General features: G+C 48.1%; 1 protein-coding gene across 1 annotated transcript in view; it reads left to right on the top strand.

Annotated features, from left to right (window-relative positions):
- The window catches only part of LOC143959503 (transmembrane protein 8B-like), a 51,863-nt gene that overhangs the window by 11,215 nt on the left and 17,849 nt on the right, over positions 1 to 22,799 (top strand). The window contains exons 3-6 of the mRNA XM_077468181.1: positions 4,968 to 5,175; positions 16,149 to 16,282; positions 21,805 to 22,079; positions 22,158 to 22,510. Of these exons, the coding sequence (XP_077324307.1) occupies positions 4,968 to 5,175; positions 16,149 to 16,282; positions 21,805 to 22,079; positions 22,158 to 22,510 (970 nt within the window). The remainder of the gene's footprint in view (positions 1 to 4,967; positions 5,176 to 16,148; positions 16,283 to 21,804; positions 22,080 to 22,157; positions 22,511 to 22,799) is intronic.

The following is a 22,799-nucleotide window of genomic DNA, read 5'->3' as shown; positions in this document are numbered from 1 at the left end:
CCATTATGAGGGGTTCCCACCATCCCTGTGCTGAGTTCCCGGGTCTGTACACCCGCTGTGCCCATTATGAGGGGTTCCCACCATCCCTGTGCTGAGTTCCCGGGTCTGTACACGTGCCGTACCCATTATGAGGGGTTCCAACCATCTCTGTGTTGAGTTCCCGGGTCTGTACACCCACTGTGCCCATTATGAGGGGTTCCCACCATCCCTGTGTTGAGTTCCCGGGTAGTGATGGACGAACTTCCGACGGGACGTTTCGCGAACGCGAAACGCGAACGGGCACAAACGTTCGCGAAAACGACCGTTCGCCGCGGGCTCCATTGACTTCAATGGGAGGCGAATTTCGCAAACCTTTAGGTCGAATTTGCGGCCACGGGGTAATTATTAGGGGGTAGCACGTAGTCCCACCACCTGGACAATAGCATAATACATGTATGAGGTGAATTTGGGATCGATAACTACAAGCATTTTTTTTTTATTTGGGAAATTGTTCTGACAATTCAGGACTATGGAGCTAATGAAGGCAATGGAGGAGAGGGAAGGTCAGGGACCAGGGTAGGCAAACAAGAGGGTGCAGGAGATACAGAGCACTGACAGCAGCACCGTAATACAGAGCACTGACATCAGCACCGTGACATACAGCGCTGACAGCAGCTCCGTGACATACAGCGCTGACAGCAGCTCCGTGACATACAGCGCTGACAGCAGCTCCGTGACATACAGCGCTGACAGCAGCTCCGTGACATACAGCGCTGACAGCAGCTCCGTGACATACAGCGCTGACAGCAGCACCGTGACATACAGCGCTGACAGCAGCTCCGTGACATACAGCGCTGACAGCAGCTCCGTGACATACAGCGCTGACAGCAGCTCCGTGACATACAGCACTGACAGCAGCTCCGTGACATACAGCGCTGACAGCAGCTCCGTGACATACAGCGCTGACAGCAGCACCGTGACATACAGCGCTGACAGCAGCTCCGTGACATACAGCGCTGACAGCAGCTCCGTGACATACAGCGCTGACAGCAGCTCCGTGACATACAGCACTGACAGCAGCTCCGTGACATACAGCGCTGACAGCAGCTCCGTGACATACAGCGCTGACAGCAGCACCGTGACATACAGCGCTGACAGCAGCTCCGTGACATACAGCGCTGACAGCAGCTCCGTGACATACAGCGCTGACAGCAGCTCCGTGACATACAGCGCTGACAGCAGCACCGTAAGCAGCCCCAGGAGGAAGTCAGCACAGCACAGGGATGGTGTGATCCCCTCATAATAAGAACCCCCAGGAGGAAGTCAGCACAGCACAGGGATGGTGGGAGCCCCTCATAATAAGAACCCCCAGGAGGAAGTCAGCACAGCACAGGGATGGTGGGAGCCCCTCATAATAAGAACACCCAGGAGGAAGTCAGCACAGCACAGGGATGGTGGGAACCCCTCATAATAAGCAGCCCCAGTAGAAATATGACACCGCTCAACCTCTTCAAAGAGGAGGGTAGGGGCATATAGTACGGTGTGCTTTTTTGGGTCAGGGAAGTGAGCCAAATGAATTAAGAAGGTCTGTGTGCTTGATTCCAAAAATTGTTTATAGACATATACATGGTCTACTGATCACATGTGTTGAATTCCTCCGAGATCCATGCCTCATTCATTTTTAGAAATGTGAGGTAGTTAACACTGTCGTGAGCTAGGCGAGTACGCTTATCGGTCACAATCCCCCCTGCTGCGCTGAACGTCCTTTCGGACAGGACACTGGATGAGGGGCAAGCCAACAGTTCGATTGCAAATTGGGCAAGCTCTGGCCAGAGGTCAAGCCTGCCCACCCAGTAGTCTAGGGGTTCATCACTCCTCAGAGCGTCCACATCGGCCGTTAACCCAATGTAGTCGGACACCTGACGGTCTAGGCGTTCCCTGATGCTGGATCCGGATGACACCTGTCGATGGGTCGGCTGAAAGAATGACCTCATATCCGAAGTCACCAACACATCTTCAAACCGGCCTCTTCTTGCAGGCGCTGTTGGATTGGTACCCGCAAATCCTTCTCTGGGAGTGGGAATTGCTCCTCTGCCAGCGCACGCAAAAGCAGAATGCAGCATTTCTCGAAGCAAGGCCTGGAAGTGCTGCATTCTGACAGCCCTCTGCGACGGCGGTAACATTTCCGCCATTTTGTGTTTGTACCGGGGATCTAAGTACGTTGCCACCCAGTACTGGTCCTTGACCCTCATGCTTTTTATACGGGGGTCCCTATTAAAACACTGGAGCATGAAGGCCCCCATTTGCACTCAAGCGGAAGGTATGTGGTGGTGGTGGTGTTGTTGGTGGTAGTGTCTTTGGGGGTGCACATAGCAGAGAGTGAAGAAGAGGGTGCAGATCGAGAGGATGAGGAGGGTGCAGAAGAATAAGGCTGAGTGAGCCACTCAACCAAGTCTGGTGCGTCCTTTAAAGTAATTGAACGCACCTTCTGCAACTTCCCACTTTGGCTCAAGGCTGTTGCTCCTGCCCTACCCCTACCACCCCTGCGGAAGGGCCTGCCTCTTCCTCTGCATGTCATTTTTTAAATCACCCTGTGACAAAACTCTTAGTCCCTATACCGCTGAAGGACTGCTGCAGTATAGGGCAGCGGTCAGCAGTAGTGCACGTCAACCCTATGTATTGTGGACCGATAGCGGTCCTTACAGAACAGCAGACTGTACTGCACTCAGGCCTATGTACCGTAGCACCCTATACCAAGTTACCAGTCCTTATAAGAACTTTTGTGGACCAAGCAGGTTGTGTGTTAGTGATTAGCAGACTGTACGTCAGTCCCTATACCAATGAAGGACTGCTGCAGTATAGGGCAGCGGTCAGCAGTAGTGCACGTCAACCCTATGTATTGTGGACCGATAGCGGTCCTTACAGAACAGCAGACTGTACTGCACTCAGGCCTATGTACCGTAGCACCCTATACCAAGTTACCAGTCCTTATAAAAACTTTTGTGGACCAAGCAGGTTGTGTGTTAGTGATTAGCAGACTGTACGTCAGTCCCTATACCAATGAAGGACTGCTGCAGTATAGGGCAGCGGTCAGCAGTAGTGCACGGCAACCCTATGTATTGTGGACCGATAGCGGTCCTTACAGAACAGCAGACTGTAACGCACTCAGGCCTATGTACCGTAGCACCCTATACCAAGTTACCAGTCCTTATAAGAACTTTTGTGGACCAAGCAGGTTGTGTGTTAGTGATTAGCAGACTGTACGTCAGTCCCTATACCAATGAAGGACTGCTGCAGTATAGGGCAGCGGTCAGCAGTAGTGCACGGCAACCCTATGTATTGTGGACCGATAGCGGTCCTTACAGAACAGCAGACTGTACTGCACTCAGGCCTATGTACCGTAGCACCCTATACCAAGTTACCAGTCCTTATAAGAACTTTTGTGGACCAAGCAGGTTGTGTGTTAGTGTTTAGCAGACTGTGCGTCAGTCCCTATACCGCTGAAGGACTGCTGCAGTATAGGGCAGCGGTCAGCAGTAGTGCACGGCAACCCTATGTATTGTGGACCGATAGCGGTCCTTACAGAACAGCAGACTGTAACGCACTCAGGCCTATGTACCGTAGCACCCTATACCAAGTTACCAGTCCTTATAAGAACTTTTGTGGACCAAGCAGGTTGTGTATTAGTGTTTAGCAGACTGTGCGTCAGTCCCTATACCGCTGAAGGACTGCTGCAGTATAGGGCAGCGGTCAGCAGTAGTGCACGGCAACCCTATCTATTGTGGACCGATAGCGGTCCTTACAGAACAGCAGACTGTACCGCACCCAAGCCTATGTACCGTAGCACCCTAGACAGACCAAGTTACCAGTCCTTATAAGAACTTTTGTGGAACAAGTGAGTTGTGAATGATTAGCAGACTGCAGCAGAAGGGCAGCAGTCAAGTATAATATTCTTTCTATATTTGGAAGAAAGAATATTATACGTGTACAAGCCTATTACCGTACCACTGATACCAGTCCTGAAAAGAACCTTTGTGGAACTAATAGTAACAGCAAGTCTTTAAAATTATCCTCACTGCCTGACACACTGCTTCCTGCCTGTCCCTATACAAATTGGCAAAAAAGAGTAGGCTGGAACGATTAGCTGGAACAGCTCTTTTGTGGACCTGATAGTAACAGCTAATGATGATGATGATGATGATGATGAAGAAAGACTAATCTGGCTGAGCTGTCCCTAAAATAGCAGCATACAGCGCTCTGTCCCTTTATCTAAACTGACAAAAGAAACTCAGGCTGCTGACCTAACACCTATACCAGTCCTGAAAAGAACTTTTGTGTACCAAATAGCTAGCGTTTTCTCTGTCCCTACTCCACACAGGATCCTTTCCCTACAGTGACAGAAGAAAGAATGTAAAATGGCCACCGGATCGGGTGTATTTATAGGTTAGGGGGAATGTCCAAGTGTCCATGAGCTGTCATGTCTCAATTGGTTGTCCTGTAACACATGATAAACGTGTCACGAAAGGTTAAAGTTCTTGTATACATTAAACACGTAAGTCCGCCGGGGCGAACGACGGAAAAAGGCGTTCGAACCCGCGGACGGCGAAAGTCGGAAATTCGCCGCGAAACGACCGCCGGGCGAACCGTTCGGCCATCACTATTCCCGGGTCTGTACACCCGCTGTGCCTATTGCAAGGGTCTGCCACCATCCCCGCACTCCCTACGTTTCTGAGACATGTAGGTTTTTTTAAGATATAAAAAAAAATACAATATGAGAAGGAACAGAGCGAAATGTCTTGGTGGGGAGTTTCATTCCCCAAGTGACATGAAATTCTGGGGAGAGATGCTGAGCCGGAATCTTCCACCCATTAATATCAGATTTGTGGACGGAGCCTTTCTATCAATATCCAGACTTTTTTGTAGAGATCTCCTGTAGTAGATTTAGAATCTACAAACTGTAACTCCACCATGTCCTGTTCTCTCTGCAGATACTTCAGGCCCGGCGCTCCTCCGGTTATTAACCCATTAAATGCTCACTTCCCCCGAGACACCGCGGTACCGGGCTCATTCACACTCACCCTCACCTGGACCCTTCCAAACAGAACCACTGGAGTGTTTAACGTCACAAGTCCTCTTCCGGGAGACTGGTTCCTGGCCGCCCACCTACCCAAAGATGACGGGAAGATCACAATTAAGGTACAATACCATTTACAGTCCTGATGTGAGACTAATGTCACCTTCAAACAACCGATCTCTTCTATCTATCTATCTATCTATCTATCTATCTATCTATATATATATATACATAGTGCTCAAACCTCCATTGTATACTCTACCGCAGCAAATGTGATGTCCTCCTCATCGCCTCATCTCTCACAACTAAAGGGTTTTCCACAAGAATCCCTTTTCTCCTCATAAGACTCTATTACCACCTCCGTCCACTACCATTTCCTTCCCTATTGTATCTAATGTACCCAACTGTCATCACTTCCATCCACTGCCACCTCATTCCCTATTGTATCTAGTGTACCCAACTGTCATCACTTCCGTCCACTGCCACCTCCTTCCCTATTGTATCTAGTGTACCCAACTGTCATCACTTCCATCCACTGTCATCTTCTTCCCTATTGTATCTAGTGTACCCAACTGTCATCACTTCCATCCACTGCCATCTCCATCACTATTGTATCTAGTGTACCCAACTGTCATCACTTCTGTCCACTGCCATTTCCTTCCCTATTGTATCTAGTGTACCCAACTGTCATCACTTCCGTCCACTGCCATTTCCTTCCCTATTGTATCTAGTGTACCCAACTGTCATCACTTCCGTCCACTGTCATCTTCTTCCCTATTGTATCTAGTGTACCCAACTGTCATCACTTCCGTCCACTGCTGTCCCCTTCCCTATTGTATCTAGTGTACCCAACTGTCATCACTTCCGTCCACTGCTGTCCCCTTCCCTATTGTATCTAGTGTACCCAACTGTCATCACTTCCATCCACTGCCATCTCCATCACTACAGTATCTAGTGTACCCAACTGTCATCACCTCCATCGACTGCCACCTCCTTCCCTATTGTATCTAGTGTACCCAACTGTCATCACTTCCGTCCACTGCCATCTTCATCACTATTGTATCTAGTGTACCCAACTGTCATCACTTCTGTCCACTGCCATCTCCATCACTATTGTGTCTAGTGTACCCAACTGTCATCACTTCCGTCCACTGCCATCTCCATCACTACTGTATCTAGTGTACCCAACTGTCATCACTTCCGTCCACTGCCATCTCCATCACTACTGTATCTAGTGTACCCAACTGTCATCACTTCCGTCCACTGCCATCTCCTTCCCTATTGTATCTAGTGTACCCAACTGTCATCACTTCCGTCCACTGCCATCTTCATCACTATTGTATCTAGTGTACCCAACTGTCATCACTTCCATCCACTGCCATCTCCATCACTATTGTATCTAATGTACCCAACTGTCATCACTTCCATCCACTGCCACCTCCTTCCCTATTGTATCTAGTGTACCCAACTGTCATCACTTCCGTCCACTGCCATCTCCATCACTACTGTATCTAGTGTACCCAACTGTCATCACCTCCATCCACTGCCACCTCCTTCCCTATTGTATCTAGTGTACCCAACTGTCATCACTTCCGTCCTCTGCCATCTCCATCACTACTGTATCTAGTGTACCCAACTGTCATCACTTCCGTCCACTGCCATCTCCATCACTATTGTATCTAGTGTACCCAACTGTCATCACTTCCATCCACTGCCATCTCCATCACTACTGTATCTAGTGTACCCAACTGTCATCACTTCCGTCCACTGCCGTCTCCATTACTATTGTATCTAATGTACCCAACTGTCATCACTTCCGTCCACTGCCATCTCCATCACTATTGTATCTAGTGTACCCAACTTTCATCACTTCCTTCCACTTCCATCTCCATCACTACTGTATCTAGTGTACCCAACTGTCATCACTTCTGTCCACTGCCATCTCCATCACTACTGTATCTAGTGTACCCAACTGTCATCACTTCTGTCCACTGCCATCTCCATCACTATTGTATCTAGTGTACCCAACTGTCATCACTACCGTCCACTGCCGTCTCCATCACTATTGTATCTAATGTACCCAACTGCCATCACTTCCGTCCACTGCCATCTCCATCACTATTGTATCTAGTGTACCCACCTGTCATCACTTCCGTCCACTGCCATTTCCTTCCCTATTGTATCTAGTGTACCCAACTGTCATCACTTCCGTCCACTGTCATCTTCTTCCCTATTGTATCTAGTGTACCCAACTGTCATCACTTCCGTCCACTGCCATCTCCATCACTATTGTATCTAGTGTACCCAACTGTCATCACTTCCGTCCACTGCTGTCCCCTTCCCTATTGTATCTAGTGTACCCAACTGTCATCACTTCCATCCACTGCCATCTCCATCACTACAGTATCTAGTGTACCCAACTGTCATCACCTCCATCGACTGCCACCTCCTTCCCTATTGTATCTAGTGTACCCAACTGTCATCACCTCCATCCACTGCCATCTTCTTCCCTATTGTATCTAGTGTACCCAACTGTCATCACTTCTGTCCACTGCCATCTCCATCACTATTGTGTCTAGTGTACCCAACTGTCATCACTTCCGTCCACTGCCATCTTCATCACTATTGTATCTAGTGTACCCAACTGTCATCACTTCTGTCCACTGCCATCTCCATCACTATTGTGTCTAGTGTACCCAACTGTCATCACTTCCGTCCACTGCCATCTCCATCACTACTGTATCTAGTGTACCCAACTGTCATCACTTCCGTCCACTGCCATCTCCATCACTACTGTATCTAGTGTACCCAACTGTCATCACTTCCGTCCACTGCCATCTCCTTCCCTATTGTATCTAGTGTACCCAACTGTCATCACTTCCGTCCACTGCCATCTTCATCACTATTGTATCTAGTGTACCCAACTGTCATCACTTCCATCCACTGCCATCTCCATCACTATTGTATCTAATGTACCCAACTGTCATCACTTCCATCCACTGCCACCTCCTTCCCTATTGTATCTAGTGTACCCAACTGTCATCACTTCCGTCCACTGCCATCTCCATCACTACTGTATCTAGTGTACCCAACTGTCATCACCTCCATCCACTGCCACCTCCTTCCCTATTGTATCTAGTGTACCCAACTGTCATCACTTCCGTCCTCTGCCATCTCCATCACTACTGTATCTAGTGTACCCAACTGTCATCACTTCCGTCCACTGCCATCTCCATCACTACTGTATCTAGTGTACCCAACTGTCATCACTTCCATCCACTGCCATCTCCATCACTACTGTATCTAGTGTACCCAACTGTCATCACTTCCGTCCACTGCCGTCTCCATTACTATTGTATCTAATGTACCCAACTGTCATCACTTCCGTCCACTGCCATCTCCATCACTACTGTATCTAGTGTACCCAACTGTCATCACTTCTGTCCACTGCCATCTCCATCACTACTGTATCTAGTGTACCCAACTGTCATCACTTCTGTCCACTGCCATCTCCATCACTATTGTATCTAGTGTACCCAACTGTCATCACTACCGTCCACTGCCGTCTCCATCACTACTGTATCTAATATACCCAACTGTCATCACTTCCGTCCACTGCCATCTCCATCACTATTGTGTCTAGTGTATCTAACTGTCATCACTTCCGTCCACTGCCGTCCCCTTCCCTATTGTATCTAGTGTACCCAACTGTCATCACTTCCGTCCACTGCCATCTCCATCACTATTGTGTCTAGTGTATCTAACTGTCATCACTTCCGTCCACTGCTGTCCCCTTCCCTATTGTATCTAGTGTACCCAACTGTCATCACTTCCGTCCACTGCCGTCTCCATTACTATTGTATCTAATGTACCCAACTGTCATCACTTCCGTCCACTGCCATCTCCATCACTACTGTATCTAGTGTACCCAACTGTCATCACTTCCGTCCACTGCCATCTCCATCACTACTGTATCTAGTGTACCCAACTGTCATCACTTCTGTCCACTGCCATCTCCATCACTATTGTATCTAGTGTACCCAACTGTCATCACTTCCGTCCACTGCCATCTCCATCACTACTGTATCTAGTGTACCCAACTGTCATCACTTCTGTCCACCGCCATCTCCTTCCCTATTGTATCTAGTGTACCCAACTGTCATCACTTCCGTCCACTGTCATCTCCATCACTACTGTATCTAGTGTACCCAACTGTCATCACTACCGTCCACTGCCGTCTCCATCACTATTGTATCTAATGTACCCAACTGTCATCACTTCCGTCCACTGCCATCTCCATCACTACTGTATCTAGTGTACCCAACTGTCATCACTACCGTCCACTGCCGTCTCCATCACTATTGTATCTAATGTACCCAACTGTCATCACTTCCATCCACTGCCATCTCCATCACTACTGTATCTAGTGTACCCAACTGTCATCACTTCTGTCCACTGCCATCTCCATCACTATTGTATTTAGTGTACCCAACTGTCATCACCTCCATCCACCGCCATCTCCTTCCCTATTGTATCTAGTGTACCCAACTGTCATCACTTCCGTCCACTGCCATCTCCATCACTATTGTATCTAGTGTACCCAACTGTCATCACTTCTATCCACTGCCATCTCCATCACTACTGTATCTAGTGTACCCAACTGTCATCACTTCTGTCCACTGCCATCTCCATCACTATTGTATCTAGTGTACCCAACTGTCATCACTACCGTCCACTGCCATCTCCATCACTATTGTATCTAATGTACCCAACTGTCATCACTTCCGTTCACTGCCATCTCCATCACTACTGTATCTAGTGTACCCAACTGTCATCACTTCCGTCCACTGCCGTCTCCATCACTATTGTATCTAATGTACCCAACTGTCATCACTTCCGTCCACTGCCGTCTCCATCACTATTGTATCTAATGTACCCAACTGTCATCACTTCCGTTCACTGCCATCTCCATCACTACTGTATCTAGTGTACCCAACTGTCATCACTTCTGTCCACTGCCATCTCCATCACTATTGTATCTAATGTACCCAACTGTCATCACCTCCATCCACCGCCATCTCCTTCCCTATTGTATCTAGTGTACCCAACTGTCATCACTTCCGTCCACTGCCATCTCCATCACTACTGTATCTAGTGTACCCAACTGTCATCACTTCCGTCCACTGCCATCTCCATCACTATTGTATCTAGTGTACCCAACTGTCCTCACTTCCGTCCACTTCCATCTCCATTACTATTGTATCTAATGTACCCAACTGCCATCATCTCCGTCCACTGCCATCTCCATCACTACTGTATCTAATATACCCAACTGTCATCACTTCCGTCCACTGCCATCTCCATCACTATTGTGTCTAGTGTATCTAACTGTCATCACTTCCGTCCACTGCCGTCCCCTTCCCTATTGTATCTAGTGTACCCAACTGTCATCACTTCCGTCCACTGCCATCTCCATCACTATTGTGTCTAGTGTATCTAACTGTCATCACTTCCGTCCACTGCTGTCCCCTTCCCTATTGTATCTAGTGTACCCAACTGTCATCACTTCCGTCCACTGCCGTCTCCATTACTATTGTATCTAATGTACCCAACTGTCATCACTTCCGTCCACTGCCATCTCCATCACTACTGTATCTAGTGTATCCAACTGTCATCACTTCCGTCCACTGCCGTCTCCATTACTATTGTATCTAATGTACCCAACTGTCATCACTTCCGTCCACTGCCATCTCCATCACTACTGTATCTAGTGTACCCAACTGTCATCACTTCCGTCCACTGCCATCTCCATCACTACTGTATCTAGTGTACCCAACTGTCATCACTTCTGTCCACTGCCATCTCCATCACTATTGTATCTAGTGTACCCAACTGTCATCACTTCCGTCCACTGCCATCTCCATCACTACTGTATCTAGTGTACCCAACTGTCATCACTACCATCCACTGCCGTCTCCATCACTATTGTATCTAATGTACCCAACTGTCATCACTTCCGTCCACTGCCATCTCCATCACTACTGTATCTAGTGTACCCAACTGTCATCACTTCTGTCCACCGCCATCTCCTTCCCTATTGTATCTAGTGTACCCAACTGTCATCACTTCCGTCCACTGTCATCTCCATCACTACTGTATCTAGTGTACCCAACTGTCATCACTACCGTCCACTGCCGTCTCCATCACTATTGTATCTAATGTACCCAACTGTCATCACTTCCGTCCACTGCCATCTCCATCACTACTGTATCTAGTGTACCCAACTGTCATCACTACCGTCCACTGCCGTCTCCATCACTATTGTATCTAGTGTACCCAACTGTCATCACTTCTGTCCACTGCCATCTCCATCACTATTGTATTTAGTGTACCCAACTGTCATCACCTCCATCCACCGCCATCTCCTTCCCTATTGTATCTAGTGTACCCAACTGTCATCACTTCCGTCCACTGCCATCTCCATCACTATTGTATCTAGTGTACCCAACTGTCATCACTTCTATCCACTGCCATCTCCATCACTACTGTATCTAGTGTACCCAACTGTCATCACTTCTGTCCACTGCCATCTCCATCACTATTGTATCTAGTGTACCCAACTGTCATCACTACCGTCCACTGCCGTCTCCATCACTATTGTATCTAATGTACCCAACTGTCATCACTTCCGTTCACTGCCATCTCCATCACTACTGTATCTAATGTACCCAACTGTCATCACTTCTGTCCACTGCCATCTCCATCACTATTGTATCTAATGTACCCAACTGTCATCACCTCCATCCACCGCCATCTCCTTCCCTATTGTATCTAGTGTACCCAACTGTCATCACTTCCGTCCACTGCCATCTCCATCACTACTGTATCTAGTGTACCCAACTGTCATCACTTCCGTCCACTGCCGTCTCTATCACTATTGTATCTAGTGTACCCAACTGTCCTCACTTCCGTCCACTGCCATCTCCATCACTATTGTATCTAGTGTACCCAACTGTCATCACTTCCGTCCACTGCCATCTCCATCACTATTGTATCTAGTGTACCCAACTGTCCTCACTTCCGTCCACTTCCATCTCCATTACTATTGTATCTAATGTACCCAACTGCCATCATCTCCGTCCACTGCCGTCTCCATCACTATTGTATCTAATGTACCCAACTGCCATCACTTCCGTCCACTGCCATCTCCATCACTATTGTATCTAGTGTACCCAACTGTCATCACCTCCATCCACCGCCATCTCCTTCCCTATTGTATCTAGTGTACCCAACTGTCATCACTTCCGTCCACTGCCATCTCCATCACTATTGTATCTAATGTACCCAACTGTCATCACTTCTATCCACTGCCATCTCCATCACTACTGTATCTAGTGTACCCAACTGTCATCACTTCCGTCCACTGCCATCTCCATCACTACTGTATCTATTGTACCCAACTGTCATCACTTCCATCCACTGCCACCTCCTTCCCTCTTGTATCTAGTGGACCCAACTGTCATCACTTCCGTCCACTGCCATCTCCATCACTATTGTATCTAGTGTACCCAACTGTCATCACCTCCATCCACTGCCATCTCCATCACTATTGTATCTAGTGTACCCAACTGTCATCACTTCCGTCCACTGCCATCTCCATCACTATTGTATCTAGTGTACCCAACTGTCATCACTTCCGTCCACTGCCGTCTCTATCACTATTGTATCTAATGTACCCAACTGTCATCACTACCGTCCACTGCCGTCTCCATCACTATTGTATCTAATGTACCCAACTGTCATCACTTCCGTCCACTGCCATCTCCATCACTATTGTATCTAGTGTACCCACCTGTCATCACTTCCGTCCACTGCCGTCTCCATCACTATTGTATCTAGTGTACCCAACTGTCATCACTTCTGTCCACTGCCATCTCCATCACTATTATATCTAATGTACCCAACTGTCATCACTTCTATCCACTGCCATCTCCATCACTACTGTATCTAGTGTACCCAACTGTCATCACTTCCTTCCACTTCCATCTCCATCACTACTGTATCTAGTGTACCCAACTGTCATCACTTCCGTCCACTGCCACCTCCTTCCCTCTTGTATCTAGTGTACCCAACTGTCATCACTTCCGTCCACTGCCATCTCCATCACTATTGTATCTAGTGTACCCAACTGTCATCACTTCCGTCCACTGCCATCTCCATCACTATTGTATCTAGTGTACCCAACTGTCATCACTTCCGTCCACTGCCATCTCCATCACTACTGTACCTAGTGTACCCAACTGTCATCACTTCCGTCCACTGCCATCTCCATCACTATTGTATCTAGTGTACCCAACTGTCATCACTTCCATCCACTGCCATCTCCATCACTACTGTATCTAGTGTACCCAACTGTCATCACTTCCGTCCACTGCCATCTCCATCACTATTGTATATAGTGTACCCAACTGTCATCACTTCCATCCACTGCCATCTCCATCACTACTGTATCTAGTGTACCCAACTGTCATCACTTCCGTCCACTGCCATCTCCATCACTATTGTATCTAGTGTACCCAACTGTCATCACTTCCGTCCACTGCCATCTCCATCACTATTGTATCTAGTGTACCCAACTGTCATCTCCTCCATCCACTGCCATCTCCATCACTACTGTATCTAATGTACCCAACTGTCATCACTTCCATCCACTGCCATCTCCATCACTATTGTATCTAATGTACCCAACTGTCATCACTTCCGTCCACTGCCATCTCCTTCCCTATTGTATCTAGTGTACCCAACTGTCATCACTTCCGTCCACTGCCATCTCCATCACTATTGTATATAGTGTACCCAACTGTCATCACTTCCATCCACTGCCATCTCCATCACTACTGTATCTAGTGTACCCAACTGTCATCACTTCTGTCCACTGCCATCTCCATCACTATTGTATCTAGTGTACCCAACTGTCATCACTTCCATCCACTGCAATCTCCTTCCCTATTGTATCTAGTGTACCCAACTGTCATCACTTCCGTCCACTGCCATCTCCATCACTATTGTATATAGTGTACCCAACTGTCATCACTTCCATCCACTGCCATCTCCATCACTACTGTATCTAGTGTACCCAACTGTCATCACTTCTGTCCACTGCCATCTCCATCACTATTGTATCTAGTGTACCCAACTGTCATCACTTCCATCCACTGCAATCTCCATCACTATTGTATCTAGTGTACCCAACTGTCATCACTTCCGTCCACTGCCATCTCCATCACTATTGTATCTAGTGTACCCAACTGTCATCACTTCCGTCCACTGCGATCTCCATCACTATTGTATCTAGTGTACCCAACTGTCATCACTTCCGTCCACTGCCATCTCCATCACTACTGTATCTAGTGTACCCAACTTTCATCACTTCCTTCCACTTCCATCTCCATCACTACTGTATCTATTGTACCCAACTGTCATCACTACCCTCCACTGCCATCTCCTTCCCTCTTGTAACTAGTGTACCCAACTGTCATCACTTCCGTCCACTGCCATCTCCATCACTATTGTATCTAGTGTACCCAACTGTCATCACTTCCGTCCACTGCCATCTCCTTCCCTATTGTATCTAGTGTACCCAACTGTCATCACTTCCGTCCACTGCCATCTCCTTCCCTATTGTATCTAGTGTACCCAACTGTCATCACTTCCGTCCACTGCCATCTCCATCACTATTGTATCTAATGTACGCAACTGTCATCACTTCCGTCCACTGCCATCTCCATCACTATTGTATCTAATGTACCCAACTGTCATCACTTCCGTCCACTGCCATCTCCATCACTATTGTATCTAATGTACGCAACTGTCATCACTTCCGTCCACTGCCATCTCCTTCCCTATTGTATCTAATGTACCCAACTGTCATCACTTCCGTCCACTGCCATCTCCTTCCCTATTGTATCTAGTGTACCCAACTGTCATCACTTCCGTCCACTGCCATCTCCATCACTATTGTATCTAGTGTACCCAACTGTCATCACTTCCGTCCACTGCCATCTCCATCACTATTGTATCTAGTGTACCCAACTGTCATCACTTCCGTCCACTGCCATCTCCATCACTATTGTATCTAGTGTACCCAACTGTCATCACTTCCGTCCACTGCTGTCCCCTTCCCTATTGTATCTAATGTACCCAACTGTCATCACTTCCGTCCACTGCCATCTCCATCACTATTGTATCTAGTGTACCCAACTGTCATCACTTCCGTCCACTGCCATTTCCATCACCATTGTATCTAGTGTACTGAACTGTCATCACTACCGTCCACTGCCATCTCCTTCCCTATTGTATCTAGTGTACCCAACTGTCATCTCCTCCATCCACTGCCATCTCCATCACTACTGTATCTAATGTACCCAACTGTCATCACTTCCATCCACTGCCATCTCCATCACTATTGTATCTAATGTACCCAACTGTCATCACTTCCGTCCACTGCCATCTCCTTCCCTATTGTATCTAGTGTACCCAACTGTCATCACTTCCGTCCACTGCCATCTCCTTCCCTATTGTATCTAGTGTACCCAACTGTCATATTCTCCATCCACTGCCATCTTCATCACTATTGTATCTAGTGTACCCAACTGTCATCACTTCTGTCCACTGCCATCTCCATCACTACTGTATCTAGTGTACCCAACTGTCATCACTTCCGTCCACTGCCATCTCCTTCCCTATTGTATCTAGTGTACCCAACTGTCATCACTTCCGTCCACTGCCATCTCCTTCCCTATTGTATCTAGTGTACCCAACTGTCATCACTTCCGTCCACTGCCATCTCCTTCCCTATTGTATCTAGTGTACCCAACTGTCATCTCCTCCATCCACTGCCATCACCTCCTTGCTGATTGATGAAACCTACAGGCTGTGATGCACTCCTTGGCCAACGTTGATGGTAGCTGGTCTTCCACGAGCCATTATGGAATATTTGGATGATAATATTTTTAGTGAGGATTGCACTGATGTCATATATTCTATTTCCCCATTTTTGGTGTCCCTCCATCTCATCGTCTTGCTGTGTACACAGGGTTTACATGATGAATGCCAGTACCTCTTCCAGCCACAGCTCATCGTGCAGCGGGCAGTTGGCGTGCCAGTCCTGTATCCCGGGTACATCACGGAGCAGATGCTTCCTCCACACAATCGCTCTGCACTCTACAAGTGAGTAGTCCCCTCCATTCTTGGGTCTGAAATTCTGTGGATAGGCCATTGAGTGTCGCCCCAGCACAGATAGGGAAGGGGCATGTTTTACGTTGTGTGCTCTGGGTGGGGTGGGGTGGGGTGGGGGGGCTCTTCTTGGGAGGTCCACAGACCAGAATATACTTTCAGCTTTTGTGTCTGTTTTTCCTTTGCTCTTTTAAGTGTCCTCTCCTTCTGAGAGGTGGCAATCTAAACTTCAAAAGTTGGGAGATCTGGGATCCCACCTGTGTGCTTGGGAGGGGTGTAGATAGTTGTTGTTTTTTTCTTAGGAGACCGAGCCAGTAATAACAATGCATAGCCCTGCTCCCCGACCTCGGCTCCCCTGCCCGGTGGTGCTTCTCACCTCTCACACTGCACCCTAATACTTTGCCAGACTCCTTTCTACTTTATCGTGTTGTATCTAGCAGCAGTCTTGGGGTGGTAGAGCTCCAGCATTACTAAAGTAGCCAACCAGCTAGAGAGTATCAGTAAGGAACGTGTCCCGGACTCCGGGTTCCGGTTCTGTCTTGCCTTCCAAGTGCTGCAGTCTGGACAGGCTAATGGGTGGAGGTAGGGTTGCCACCTTTTCTGTAAGCAAAACCCAAACACTTTAGTGGCCTTGGGACAACTTTGGTTGCCCCAAGGAGAGTAGTAATGCGGTGGGCATAGCGTGCCACATTCAGCAGTGGGTGTGGTCAAATTGCCCCCTTGCTGAAATCATCACCCTGTCCCCCCCAGTAATGCCCAACCTGCCCCCAGACATCTGCTCACAGCTACTGGACAGCAACAGATTTGTGTGTGAATATCTGGGTTACTTGGGGAGCTACAGCCTGGTCTGAATAATGTGTCCGGGTTTCAGACCTGGACACATGATTCAAAACCCGCACTGTCTGGGTGAATCCTGGACAGGTGGCGAACCTAGGTAGAGGGGATCCGCTATTACTCATAAAATGGGGCTGAGGATGGGGGGGGGGGGGTCTCGGTAGAGTTGGCCCTTTTGTACCAGGCCCTCACCTCATTAGTCCAGTGGTGGGGTGGGGTGGCATTGGCAGAGAGGGAATTTTCCATGGGGAGCAGGCAGAGTATTACCGCAGATTGTAGTTCCCAGCATTATTAATAAAGTTCTCTGTGCCCCATTAGCTCAGATGGAGGGCCTGGGGCCAGAAAGGGGTCTTTTTTTTGTTTGCTTTCAAGTAATATCAAGTGACTCGGCTCCTGAAATATACAGTATGCACTTGGTATACTACATACTCCTGAACATGCACTCTGAGTGATTAGGGTGACCACATTTCCAAACTGCCATTCAGGGACACCCCCTTCCCAAAAATAAAGATGATTTTTGATACCTTTTTTTTTTTTTGTGACCACATAGATTTCACGGGTTCATGCTGGGACCTGTAGTCCACTTTTCTTGGGGGGGGGGGTCACAGTGCTCAAAAGTGAAGTACTACAAGTCCCAGTATGACCACCTGATATGGGTTCATGCTGGGACCTGTAGTTCTTCACTAGTTGGGTGGGGGTGTCACATCTTCAGCTATGAGGGGTTCAAGCTGGGGCATGTAGTCCTTCACTTTTTTTGTCAAAAGTGAAGGACTACAAGTCCCAGCATGAACCCGTGAGATCTAAGGGTGTGTCCTCCTCACATCCCTCAGAGGGTGTCACCTGCCCTCTGCTGCCAGCTCATCTGCCGTCCTCTCTGCAGTCAGTACCTCATGACACACATGTTGTCCCATCCATCCCCGGCACCTGGCCTCACCTCTGAGTATTGAGAGTTTCTTAAATACTGGCAGTTGCCTTCCCTCTGAGCATGCCGCCGGAGAAGATTGAGGAGGAGGTGGGTGGAGATAAAGCACTAGGCATGGAAGGAGGAGGAAGTTAAACCCTCCTCCGTTCTGAATGCTGGGGCCTCGGACTCGCTCCGTGGTGACGTAACGTCACTGTTTGCTAGACGCCAGGCAGTCCTAGCAACCCGTTTAGACAGTGTAGAGCCAGCGGTGGAACATGGTACAATGAGTCTCGGGCGGCTAGGACAAGTACTGTCAGTGAGTAAAGTGGCGATGCGGCTGCCTTTTTTCGGGGGCATCAGATCGGCCCGGGGGGCTGGCTGTGTCAGTCCCTGGGTCTGTGCCCCCGGAAAGACCTGCAAAATGCGGGACTGTCCCAGGCAATCCGGTACGTGTGGTCACCCCATGTGTGATGCATACTCCTGACACCTGCACTCTGTATGTAGACTCAATTTTTAGGCCCTTCCCACCGCTAGCACAATGGGCACACCCACAATAGGACATAGTGTGCTTGACGTGCTGCCTCATTATTGTCCCCTGGACGTTTGCCAGGAGCGCTGTACAGGGCCAGATTTCTAATGACAGCCCTGCTCATAAGTAACAGAAATAGACGAGAGCTGTGCATGGGGGGGCATTTAACCTCTTCCCTGCCAGACTGATTAGGATGGGTGCTACTCAGCCTATTCTTTACCAGTGCACTGTGGGCAGCTGACCCTGTCGCCCACCCCCTATCCTGGCCCGGAATGCCATAAAACCTATTAACAAGTGTGCATTAAGGTGCACATATACTGCGGCCACTGGCATTTTCCTGGAAGAACGGCAGTCACCATTAGGACACCCACAAAACAATTGTCTTCTATGTGTCTTATTTACACTGCAACAAACCTCTGAGAATTTGTCCACAGGACAACTATTGGTCGTCTCTCCACAAATCTGCCCTTTATGACAGAGTGACAAGAAGAAAGTCATTGTTGAAAGAAAACCATAAGAAGTCCTGTTAGCAGTTTGCAAGAAGCCATGTGGGGGACACGGCAAACTCACCTAGAGGGCTAGAGTGGGGGCTTCTCTTGCACATCTTGTCCAACACTTCTGGAGGAGGCTACAGGAGACACAGAGCGGCATGAGGGCGGATGTATTGGGCAACCCCAACTGTTAGATATGACACAAAGACAGGGGCAGACTGACCATTGGGCCACTCGGGCACTGCCCGAGGGCCCCATGCCACTAGGGGGCCCCATCAGGGTTGCCAGCCTCAGTAAAACCAGGGAAAGTATGTAAAAATCTGTGTTTTTTTACATCTGTCTCTGAAATGTCCCTTACCGACATCCTTTTGGTCTAAAAATCCAGAGATTATAGCTGCCCGACCTCTCCAGTACCTTATCAGCCAATAGAAACATGTCTGTGTATACTGTGTTATTGTATACTGTGTGTGTGTGTGTGTGTGTGTGTGTGTGTGTGTGTATACTGTGTGGCCCCATAATGTCTGATTGCCTGGGGACCCCATAATCTCCTATTGCCCGGGGGCCCCATGAGTTGTCAGTCCGCCCCTGGACACAGATGACTGTGGACCGTCAGATAAGGACTAGAGGCAAGGAACATGGTGACACCAGATTAGTGGACAGGAGCAAAGCCAGGACAGAAGCTGAAAGCCATCAACAGCTGGACAGCAAAATATAAGAACATCAGGCAAAGTCAGTGTTGGGATACAGGCCAAGGTCAGATCTTGGCTGGACAGTAAGGTACAGGAACATCAGACAAAGGCAGTTTCGGAATAAAAGCCAAGATCTGATCTTATCCAGACAGTAAGGTCAGGGCTGCATTTAAGTGAGAGCAAGAGCATCATTGTTGTGGGGCCCAAAGCAGCTGCCTCATACTTGCCAACTATTCCAGTTTAAATTCCCTTGTCCCTTGAAGTTTTAGTCCCGTGCTGTGTCCCGATATTTCAGTGTGAAGTTCTGTTACTAATGCTGCCCAGCTCTGCTTTGCCTTGTACAGATGACTCACCTGCAGACCCTGTGTTTACATGTAAATGACCTGCATTAATATGTAAATAGCTGCAGACCGGCAGCATTGATGTGTAAATAGAAGCGGCATTCATATGTTTATCATGCCCCACTGATGTCATATCTACCATCACTTCTGCTGAATGCTGCCCACTGGGGAGGTAAAGGGGTGTGCTTGAAAGTCCTGCCCACAACTGTGGTCATTAAGCCTGTTTTGTAAAGGTAAGCAAATTGGAGGTGGAACCCTTTTTCAAAATAACATGGTGCCATGGTGGTGGATGTGAATAGGCACATCTCAGCAGATGTGTGAGGATGTCATTAACAATGAATGGCACTGCTGTGTCTGCTAAAGGGCAGCACATTTCTGTGGTGTCACGAAAGCGATTTAGCATGCGTTCCCGACACACACACAAATGTGAACGCAGGCTAAATGTTTCAGTTACATCGGTGGTCAGTGTAAATCTTCTCATTACATTGGGGCTTGGTTTACAAACCTTTCATTCACGCTAATGGCTGGTGAGAAGGTCCCCCTTCCATTGGTGGCCAATGTAAATTTCTCCTTACATTGGTGGTTACTGTGAATGCTCTTATTACATTAGTGATCAGTGTAAATCACTATTACATTAGTGGTCAGTGTAAATACCCATTACATTGGTGGCCAGTGTAGAAACTCCTGTTTATATTGGCAACCAGTCAAAAAAAAATCCAAATTTACATTGGTGTTTCGTATAAAAGCCCCATTTAGATTGGTGGTGAGTGTAAGTCATTACATTGGTGGCCAGTGTAGAAATCCCCCTTTATTAGTTGTTAATGTAAAATCCCCCATTACATTGATTGTCAGTGTATGAGCAGGTGGAGAGCTAAATCACATGGAGGAGGGGAGCCAAGAAAATGTTTGCCAAGGGTCCAATCAATATTAAAGACACCCCTGAGTGAGGTACAGGAACATCAGGCAAAGGCAGTATTTTCACATTTTCACATGTCTTGATACCAAGGTATGCCATACGTATGTCTTATATAATACCATATCTTGGTATTAAGACATCCTAATATGTGTCTGTATAGTTGTCAGAAACCAAGAATCAGGCTGAGACAGACGTACAATTAAATCACACTTGTTTATTAATAAAAATAAAAAGGTAAATAGAAAAAGCGTAGTCAGGCATAGCCAGAGTCCAGTAACCAGATCGGGTAATCAGCCAGTCCAAAAGTCAGGGATCCAAGTAGAGCAACAGCAAGCAGGATAAGGAGCCAGAAGGGATGTCAGCAAGCCAGTCTTTAAACTAACCACAGGAGATGGTTTCAGTGATGTGACCAACGCGAAGGCAGAGGTGAAGTGATCTGGAAGGCTTTAAGTAGGCAGGTCAGACGAGCATCATCAGGAACAGCTGGTAACTGTGGAGAGAGAAGAGAGCTGGCAATTAGCCAACAGCTGAGCGGCCAGCCCAGAGAAGGAAAGACTAAGCCAGCCCAGACAATAGTTAGATCATTTTATTATTGTTATCTTGCTTCCCAGCGTTGATGAAGGGGAGTTTTGAACCCAAAAACAGGTCGGCTATCTCATGGGACCTTCTGTCCTGTGAAATAAGATTTACTAAACTTACATCATGTTGGAGCACCCACTCTCTGCCCACCACAGGATAAGAAATGCCCACATGATACATATCTACCCCTTGACTTGCTACATACTTACCCCCCCCTCTTCTTACTCTTTCAGGGTCTTCATTCCTCAGTTCACCTCGGGATTGCGGGTCAGTCTCCTGGGTTGCCGTACTGGTGTGCGCACTGCTGACAGTTGCCCCCTCCTGCTGAGACTGCGTGCCAAAGGCCCTCCTCTGCACAATTCTTCCAGCCAAGACTGCACCTCCTCCTCGTCTGTATGCCAGCTCCTCCTGGCACTGCCACTCTGGCAGCACTGGTATTATGTGTTGGTGGAGAGGACAGGAATGGCGGGCACCGCTATCTATTTCCAGCTGACTACACAACTTCAAGGTGAGTACTGGGTTGTTGAGCCTGTGGGAGGTTTGTAGGGTGTTTACCATCATAATGTTGGCTTTGTTCTCCTGGCAGACTGTTCTCGGCCTGGCCTCTCCCGTGGGCCCAACGCTCCCAGTTCCTCCTTGAACATGCCTCAGTCTTTTGGAGCAGCAGGTGGATTGGCTTCCTTAGAAGGACTCCCAGCCCCTGGAGTCTCTCTGTCAGCAGGAAACGTGTCTTGGGGTAATGCCACCATCCTCCAGCCATCTTGCTGGCCCATACGACCCACCCTAAGGAACGAGCTGGACACGTTCTCAGTCCATTTCTACATATTCTTCGGACCCAATGTGTCAGTACCACCAGACCGGCCTGCTGTGTTCAGTGTTAATCTTCTACCTGTACTGGACAGTGGAGGGGTCTTCAACCTGGAAGTCCGTCTCAATACTGTGAGTAACAATAGAGGCTGAGGGCACCAACTGGTATGGGTCATGTGACTATGATTATGGATGTATGGCTAAGCTAGGGCACAAGAGTCATTCAGGAATATGTGTGAGGTTGGTAAGCTTAACCTGGATCAGTTCTTTGTCCAGAGATGGAAGGGCAACAGGTTAACTTTATTACTGCCCCCCACAGCTGCTAATTCTCACCTTCCCTTTGCTACCCTTCAACTCCAATCACCAGCAGAAGACAGCATTTAAGTCCTGTGGAAGCTCCAGTCCTGGACACCTCATGGAC

Source organism: Lithobates pipiens, unplaced genomic scaffold (assembly GCF_037356315.1).
Source record: "Lithobates pipiens isolate NorthernLeopardFrog02 unplaced genomic scaffold, aLitPip1_a1.2 Scaffold_78, whole genome shotgun sequence".
NCBI classification, from domain to species: Eukaryota; Metazoa; Chordata; class Amphibia; order Anura; family Ranidae; genus Lithobates; species Lithobates pipiens.
The sequence above is the reverse complement of the archived record's forward strand: the minus strand, read 5'-3'. Positions and strand labels throughout refer to the sequence as shown.